The following is an 8009-nucleotide window of genomic DNA, read 5'->3' as shown; positions in this document are numbered from 1 at the left end:
GGAGGGGAGGGAAACGAGGCGGAGGCGTGGGGTGCCGGGGAGGGGGAGCGGCGTGGGGCGGTGGGAGTGGGAGGGGGAGCCGTGGGCGGGGGCGGGCGGCAGGGCTGTGGGCAGGGGCGAGCGCGACCAAATCGGCCGGCGTCGGAGAAGAGTGAGGAAGGAGAGAGAGGACCGCGGGTTTTGTCGGAAAAACAACGAGGGCTAAATTGTAAAAACGACGTTGCGACATGTTTTTTGAGACGGAGGGAGTAATATATATACATAACTCCAAGAAAGCATCTATCAGGCACAAAGATCTAAACCACTTATATATGCTGCACTACTATGCTGGTTTTACGTAGTAAATTTGAGAAAGAAAACCAAAGCAAGGATCTTGTTCTTCTATTCTCACGTAGAAATAATGAGATTGACGCAAAAGGACAAGAAAACAATAGGACATTCATACACAAGACAGTCTGTTGATCTGTTTCCTACAAACTATTGAGTTATTCTTTATTGTAACTGATTGAGTTAGGTAACAAGTTGATTGTATTGATTTTTGCCTATGCCTAGCCCATGAAGTGATATTTCAGGCTTCTCAATTAATTAGAAACATTTCACAGGATCCATTTTCAAGCCGAATAGTTGTAAAGCACAGTTTGTTTGAGCATCTAACTCCATATGCATACGAAGAGGAACTGATGAGTAACTAATCTCTCATAAGATGCTTTCAAAGCCTGTGATCGTGTGTCTGGTGCTTTATAATATAAAGCGGGGGGAAACCCTTTTTCGGTATAAGATGCTTTCAAAGGTACATACTACCAAAGCAACATGCTATCAGATCTGTAAAGGTTTAGACACTGTTGAAGTTAAAATAGCATGGTATCAAATCTAAAGGGCATAAATACAGCTCAAGCAGCATGGTGCTTCACTTGGGTCTAGTTTATGCGAATTTGATGACCTCACGTGACATGTCTTATCCTTGGAAACCGCAATTAATGTAACCTGCACGTAACTTACAAAACAGTGGCTTCTTTGTTTTGTGGACCTAAGCAGGATATCCATGCAAACTAAGTGCCGATTGTGCTAACATGCGGACTCTTACAGCTTGGAGCTTTTGGAGTGGTTCTGTTTATTTCTACAGTAGCTTTTGGAGTGTTCCTCTATTACTACTATAATTGGCAAACTTGACTTGATAATCTTAGCATCTACATGCCCAACGAATTAATCAACACAAGAACAGACTAACCGGTAGTAAAAGCGAACTGATCGCAAAGGACAGAAGTTACTTGGAAAGAACAGGGAGAACGTGGTAGTTTACCAAGCATTATACCCCAATGCCATATGTCTTGCTCCAGTTGTTGCTCTTTTGGTGGATGCAACCTTATTGTTTTATAGTTTGGCTCATATGAAGCCGTCACAGTAGAATATTGTTTTAGCTCATATAGTATCTAATTCCGCTTTGCATAGAGTTGACACATTTGTCTGCTTCTCAGGTTGGGACCAAGGATGGGGGCTCTGCTATGCCCGAACCAATATTGGATCTCCGCCATCGCAACGACCCATTAGCAAAGAAGCAATCCAAATATTCAAAATATATTTTCCACAGCCGAAGATACTAACTAACTTGGTATGACAGAGCAAGAAACGTCACAAGAATATGACAAAATGGATTAGATTATGTAAAGCAATTGAACCAGCGACGTAACATGTGACTCAGTTGATGCCGTCTTCTGGTCCAGACCCGGCCCGATTCCTTGATCCAATATTTTTTGGTGCTTTGGCTTCTTCCGTTCTGGCCCTTGGCCGGCAATGGCTATTCATCATTGCTAATAACGACTGGTTAGAGAGTGGCCATGATATTAATTTGCTTCGGTTGGAACATTCACAGTGAAAGAAAAGGCAACCTTGTGTTCTTCCCAGGCGTTCCACAGCTAGATGCATACAGGTATGTCTATCTTACCTGCCTTTTCCCCTTCCTTTCTACCCGTGCCTTCTTGAAATTCATTGCCTTCTGAGAGTATGCAGGATATGAAGTACTGCTTGGGTGCCTCGTCGCGGTGGTGATCATCGGGTTTGTTGCCATTTACTGCCACATCAGGAGAAGAACACGCAAGATCAAATCGTCAAAAAGGGATATTGGTAATTTCACAACTCAGTAATCGAATTGCAGGTGCTGGTAGCTTTTACTTGGTAATAACGCTATGCAATTGTTCATCTTTATATTGCAGAGGTTGGTACAGCGTCTGTTGAGTATGAGGAGGTTACCTGCAAGCAGATGTCAGTCAAAGAGATATACGCTGCAACTGAAAACTTACACCTTTCAAACATCATTGGGCAGGGAATTGCAGGTACATGACAATACTAGCCGATTCAGAATAAATTTATTTATACATGAACCAGATAGGACCACAGAGAGCAGAACTGTGATATACATATAACATGAGAAGTACTCCCTCCGTAAACTAATATAAGAGCGTTTAGATCACTAAAATAGTGATCTAAACACTCTTATATTAGTTTACAGAGGGAGTAGAAGGTAATAACCACATTCAGTAGGTTATTGTTGTTCTAAGAGTTGGATGCACCTTCCTGATGTGATTTGCAGGGAAAGTGTACAAAGGAATGCTTGCAAATGGCTGGCCTGTTGCCGTGAAGCACATAATTAAGAATGAACATGCAGAAACCTTCGTAAGGGAAGTTACAAGCCTCTCACATGTCAAGCATCCAAACCTTGTGTCATTAAGAGGTTACTGTGATGGGCAGGAAGAGTGTTTTCTTGTGTATGAGCTATGCGTCAATGGTAACCTATCAGAATGGCTATTTGGTAAGTACATATTTGAGGAGACTACAGGATTATTATGTAATGTTCTCTATGATTAAAAGTAACAATTTGATGACAGGGAAGGATAAGAGCCTGTCATGGACTCAGAGGCTTCAGATCGCACTTGGCAGTGCTTGCGGCCTTTGGTTCCTTCACATATTCCCTGAGGGCTGCATTGTTCACCGAGACATCAAGGTTGGTTACATTATCTGAAAGATTCAAGTACACCTGCGAATTCAAGTAATGCCAATTGATACATGTTATTGTAGCCAACAAATATACTTCTTGGGGTTGATATGGAGCCCAAGCTCGCAGACTTTGGACTGTCAAGAGTCATCGACATAGGCGTATCCCACGTGAGCTCTGAAGTTAGAGGAACTTTTGGCTACGTCGACCCAGAGTACCGCCACAATCACAGGGTGAATGCTGCAGGGGATGTATACAGCTTTGGTATGGTGCTCCTGCAGCTCCTGTCAGGAGAGCGAGCAATCAATATCATGAACACTGCCAAGCCAATGTCACTGGACAAAATGGTAAGACCGTAATCTCTGGAACGAAACGATCAACTGTGTTTAAGCTGATATACATACATACCTTTTGCTCTCAGGCTTCTATGCTCATCAGAGAGGGAAATGTGTTGGAATTTGCCGATCCTAGGCTCAAGGGCGAATACTCGGTAGACGCATTCAATCTCTGCCTGAAGCTTGCTCTGTCATGCACCGGCCACAAGCAGCAGCGACCATCCATGGAGCAAGTAGTGTCAAGGCTGGAGAAGGCTCTAGAGATCTCCATGAGAGACGATGATAAGCGCAACAACATCAGTATGGTCGAGTCCTTTGCATAGTTTTTTTTAGAGAGGGAAGAGAGTCCCCCCTGTAGCTACTATGCAAGTCTTAATGTTCCCATGACCATGTTTAAGCACTGTGCTGTGCTGAGGTGAAAACAATCTGATGCAGTGGTGAATGATTTACACTAGAAATTAAGCTAAACTCATAAATATTTAACGCCTATGAGTAATTAATGGAGGTAATGTCAACACGCTGAATTTGACACTTGACTTCACATTTTTCGTCCATGCAAATGTGCTTTCCTTTTTTTACAACAACAATAATGATTTTTTTTTTTTTTTTTAGAAAAGGAGGATGACCCCCGGCCTCTGCATTTGGGAGATGCATACGGCCACTTTATTGATTATTCTCAAGGACCTTACAAAGTATTACAACAATGTGCCTGAATCCACCATCTTGGCAACATATGCCGCTACTCCTATCCAAAATGATGAAGGGGTGCTAGTTGGGCCACTACCCAGACCACTCACCTAAGCCTAACATCAAAAGCCGGAACCGAAACACATTCGGAAGCCCCAGCCGAGCCACATACCGGGTCTGGGGCATAATCCGGTCAGACGCACTCGTGTGTCGTCGCCGCCATCTTCCACAGGTCCGTCTTCAGATCAAATTGAGGCTTCTACCTTGTCTGGCCACTCAGCTATCGACGTCACCACGACACCAGACAGCTTCGTCCTCCTGCGCGAGTCCATCGCCACACATCGGACGCCGAATCTCCACTGCGCCACGCCGCCGAGATACGCCGCCATCCATGAGTAGGATGAAGCACCGCTCCGCCGAGACCGGCAGGGCTTCTGAAGACCAATCCGCCGCCAAGCAACCAAAGCATCACATCCACCCCAAGCTCACCAAGAACGACACCCCCAAGAAGGTGACGACGCCCGGAGCGCCGCTGTCGCTCAATGCGGCATGGATTTGGGCTTTCGCCCGGCATACGAGCTGGGTGTAAGGAAGAGGGGAAGGAGGCAATCTGGACGGCGCCTCCAAGAAGGGTACGGCGCCCTCGGGCGTCGCCGCCGTCGTGACCAGCACTGCTGGCCTCGGATTTCTCCGGAGCCACCTCCCACCTCCAGCCGCCAAACCGGTACAACTCCGACGACAAAGGCCGCCGAAAGCAGGACCATTGGAGGCAGCCCTGGTTGAAGTAGACGGAAGCCTTCAGATCTGGATCGGGCGCCGCCAATGCGATTCCCGATCCAGCGTCCGATCTACGCCGCCGAAGACCGAACGCGCCCGCGCCGCGCCTTGCGCGCCCTCGCCACGCCATCCCGAACACGGCAACCCTCGCCGGTGCGCGCACCCGCGCGAGCGCCGCGCCGAGTCCCCGCCCGAACGAACGGCCCGCGCCGCCCCTGCTCGAGCTGGAGGAGGGAAGGGCCCCGCCGCCGCCGAGCCGCGCGGGCTTCGCCCGGCAACGTCCGCCGGCGGCGGCGAGGGAAGGAGGGGCCGGAGGGGCCTGCGCTGGCGGCGGCTAGGGTTCGCTCCCGGGCCGCCCGCGGGAGCGACCTGGGGAGCCGTGGCAGAGAATCTCAACAACAATAATGATAGTAGTACCAACATATTTAGTAACACAACAACAACATCGTACTGAACTTTCCTGACCTCTTTATTTCCTCAACCCTATAAAACCTTATTTCTAACCTAAAGGTTTACAAGGTTATACATATATGCCTGGCAATTAGCCCATTGGAAATTAAAATATTTACAACATGAAGCGGAGAAGACTGCTGCCAAAATGGTATTCTGCAGAAATGAGTAGCAAAACACACCACCATATCAGACATTATCAAACTGGCAGTCCATCCATTGCTTCATTGTAATCTTTTTGGTTCACCGACAAGACACACAAGCCATGCGGGAGAAAAAGGTAAATTGCAAGAAATATTATCACTCCAAGATCAGCCTCTTCACCTATGGCGGGTTGAGGGGGATTTCGCAGGTATATCTGGCTGGCAGACCACATACAGTACAGGGTGGCTATCACCAGGATGAGAAAGAAAGATTGATTTGACTTTTCAGTCACTGACTTTCCATGCTTCACTCTGCCAAAATATAGATTTTGAACATTTAGAGAAGCACAGAAGGGATTTGTTTTCGACAAAGCACAGAAGGGATTCGTAACATACAGTGACATTTTGAAACTCAACTTGAGTCAACAAGTATAGACCAACAAAGCAATCAGGGTTATGCATAGTGCAACATTACTTTGTACTCCCTCCATTCACAAATACTCCCTCCGTTCGGAATTACTTGTCTCGGAAATGGATGTATCTAGAACTAAAATACGTCTAGATACATCTATTTCTGCGACAAGTAATTCCGAACGGAGGGAGTATAAGATGTTTTGGATATTTCAGTATGGACCATACAGACTGAAATGAATGAACAAACACTAAAATGTGTCTACATACATTTGATTCACAACAAAGTTAGAACATCTTATATTTGTGAACGGAGGGAGTAGTTCATAGAGAGATTCATGGTTTTGAAGAATCAATGTTAGTGAGGACTTTACAATCCAAAGCATCAGGTAGAATCAATGTTTTCTGTACACTAGAAAATATTTAATAGTTATTATTATATACTCCCTCCGTAAAGAAATATAAGAGCGTTTAGATCACTACTTTAGTGTTCTAAATGCTCTTATATTTCTTTACAGAGGGAGTATTTTTTATACAAAATAATGAACATAATGCTGAATTATCACCTGTTAAGGTACATAAATCCCCCGATGAGGCAAACACAAAGAAGGCCAACAACAAACACGGCATCTGGATTGATAGGAGCGCGGCCTTTCCACCAACCAGTGCTCAGTATCCAAGTATACATTGTAGAATGGCCATTTTCCTGTAAAAATATACTATGAGACGAATCTAATCTGAATAAGCATGCAACACTTGAGACATGGTGAAAACAATCAAATTGTCACCATCCAGTTACAACATTGCTGACCTCAAACAAGTGATCCAAGAAGAAGTGGGAGAGCGAGCCGGCTGCGATTAGCAAGAAGCACTGTCTTCTGCTTAATGCTACCTGCACAGACAAGGGACATTAAACAAATCAGACAAATGGCAGATGATTAGAGGCACCTGAGCTCTCACTCTAGAAACAGCCCCTTTCTATTCTATAATAATACTGCTTATTTCTGCATGCTGCTTCCATTTTTGCAAATGTAGGTCGAGATTTCTACTACTACTGTAAGCATTTGCTAGTTGGTGCTCGCATTTATGCTAAATCAGAGGAAGACAACAAATGGTATGTATGGAAATTGAACTGTGGTGTGGAGTACTAACGGGGGGACGGGTAACAGACGCCTTTGCTGAATTAAGTAATTACTAGATTAGATTAGAATAACAATCCCGAGGTTTGTTCTCGCCCATGACATAGATTCCCAGCATAGATTTGATTTGATTAACTAAGGAAGGAAGGTGGGTAAGGAGAAGAAGGGAAGATGGAGTGAAGAGCTCGCTCGCTGTACCGACCCCGGCGGGCGCGTCGAGGAGGCCGGCGCGGAGCAGCCAGCGGGAGAGCCACGCGTAGAGGCATGCGAGCGGGAGGCCGAGGAGGAGCGGGTAGTAGAAGGGGTGGTGGACGGCGGACATGGCGAGGTCCCCCGCGGCGGCGGCGGGGGCGGGGAGGAAGGACGCGAGCCACTCGGCGAAGGCGCCGAGGTCCGGGCCGAGGAAGGCGTTGGCGGCGTAGACGGCGCAGTGGTGCGGGCCGAAGCGCCCCCCGGCGAGCCGCGAGAGCGCCGCCCCGCCGGACAGCGCGTACAGCAGGTGCGCCCCGGGCCCCGGCATCGCGTCGCCTCGGTGCGTCCGGGAGTGGCGGGTGGGTTCGCGAGGATGGGACGCGGCGGGAGTTTTGTCAGGTCAGGTAGGAGACGGCGGCTTGGACTGCGGTTGCCGGTTTGGACGGGCAGCTCCGCAGCTGGGTGGTGTGCTGTTGGCTTCGCTCTGGCGCGCTGCTCGGCTCACTTTGTTCGCCGCGGTCACCGCCCAAGTAACGGTGAACGGTCGGGTGCTTTTGGCGTTTGAGTCGAGTTTCGCTCCACCGTTTCCATGTTGGCTCGCGGCTCAAACCGTGAACACCAGCACTGCACTGGTAAACAAACATCTGCGGAAGGATGCAATGGCAGGTAGTAGTAGGTAGTTGTGTGAGCACGGATCAAGTGATTGATGCCTGGACACCATGGACTTTCCGAAGGTCCACCCATGGCGTGAGCATGGGTCCAATGTGGGGGCTTACGATGTCCCTTACGTAACGGCTTACCTAATCCTGCACTAGCACCAACTGACCGGCTGCTTCTAGTCTAGAAGAAGAGAAACTGTTGAAATGTCTGAAAGCCATCGTCCTAC

The 8009-nt window shown here is 47.6% G+C and overlaps 2 protein-coding genes across 3 annotated transcripts; one reads left to right on the top strand and one right to left on the bottom strand.

The window, feature by feature from the left end:
- Positions 1-1809: 1809 nt before the first annotated feature.
- LOC119364545 (putative serine/threonine-protein kinase) lies at positions 1810-3795 on the top strand. Its single transcript, XM_037630025.1, has 7 exons — positions 1810-1927; positions 2008-2121; positions 2211-2330; positions 2588-2806; positions 2883-2998; positions 3073-3336; positions 3411-3795. Exons 1-7 carry the CDS (start codon positions 1918-1920, stop codon positions 3645-3647), a joined length of 1080 nt encoding a protein of 359 aa, XP_037485922.1. The 5' UTR covers positions 1810-1917; the 3' UTR covers positions 3648-3795.
- Positions 3485-7686, bottom strand: LOC119364546. Of its 2 annotated transcripts, XM_037630027.1 has the most exons (5): positions 7134-7686; positions 6604-6684; positions 6359-6498; positions 5563-5693; positions 3485-3589 (listed from the first exon to the last, which is right to left on the bottom strand). In XM_037630027.1, exons 1-5 carry the CDS (start codon positions 7449-7451, stop codon positions 3582-3584), a joined length of 678 nt encoding a protein of 225 aa, XP_037485924.1. In that variant the 5' UTR covers positions 7452-7686; the 3' UTR covers positions 3485-3581. The 2 variants fall into 2 exon arrangements, with proteins under 2 accessions (XP_037485924.1, XP_037485923.1); XM_037630026.1 differs by lacking the exon at positions 3485-3589 and having other exon boundaries at positions 5240-5693; positions 7134-7683.
- Positions 7687-8009: the final 323 nt, after the last annotated feature.

The sequence above is a fragment of the Triticum dicoccoides genome, chromosome 2B (assembly GCF_002162155.2).
Source record: "Triticum dicoccoides isolate Atlit2015 ecotype Zavitan chromosome 2B, WEW_v2.0, whole genome shotgun sequence".
Taxonomy (NCBI): Eukaryota; Viridiplantae; Streptophyta; class Magnoliopsida; order Poales; family Poaceae; genus Triticum; species Triticum dicoccoides.
Note: the sequence above shows the minus strand (reverse complement) of the source record. Positions and strands in the feature narration are given on the sequence as shown.

What these genes read in the sequence shown, in the direction of transcription:
- LOC119364545 (XM_037630025.1), top strand. An exon ending in ATCGTCAAAAAGGGATATTG is followed by an intron (nt 2,122 to 2,210) that starts GTAATTTCACAA and finishes TTTATATTGCAG; the next exon opens with AGGTTGGTACAGCGTCTGTT. An exon ending in CAATGTCACTGGACAAAATG is followed by an intron (nt 3,337 to 3,410) that starts GTAAGACCGTAA and finishes TTTTGCTCTCAG; the next exon opens with GCTTCTATGCTCATCAGAGA.
- LOC119364546 (XM_037630026.1), bottom strand. Translation starts at nt 7,451, where the DNA reads ATGCCGGGGCCCGGGGCGCACCTGCTGTACGCGCTGTCCGGCGGGGCG. An exon ending in TCCTCGACGCGCCCGCCGGG is followed by an intron (nt 6,685 to 7,133) that starts GTCGGTACAGCG and finishes TTGTCTGTGCAG; the next exon opens with GTAGCATTAAGCAGAAGACA. An exon ending in TCTTGGATCACTTGTTTGAG is followed by an intron (nt 6,499 to 6,603) that starts GTCAGCAATGTT and finishes ATATTTTTACAG; the next exon opens with GAAAATGGCCATTCTACAAT.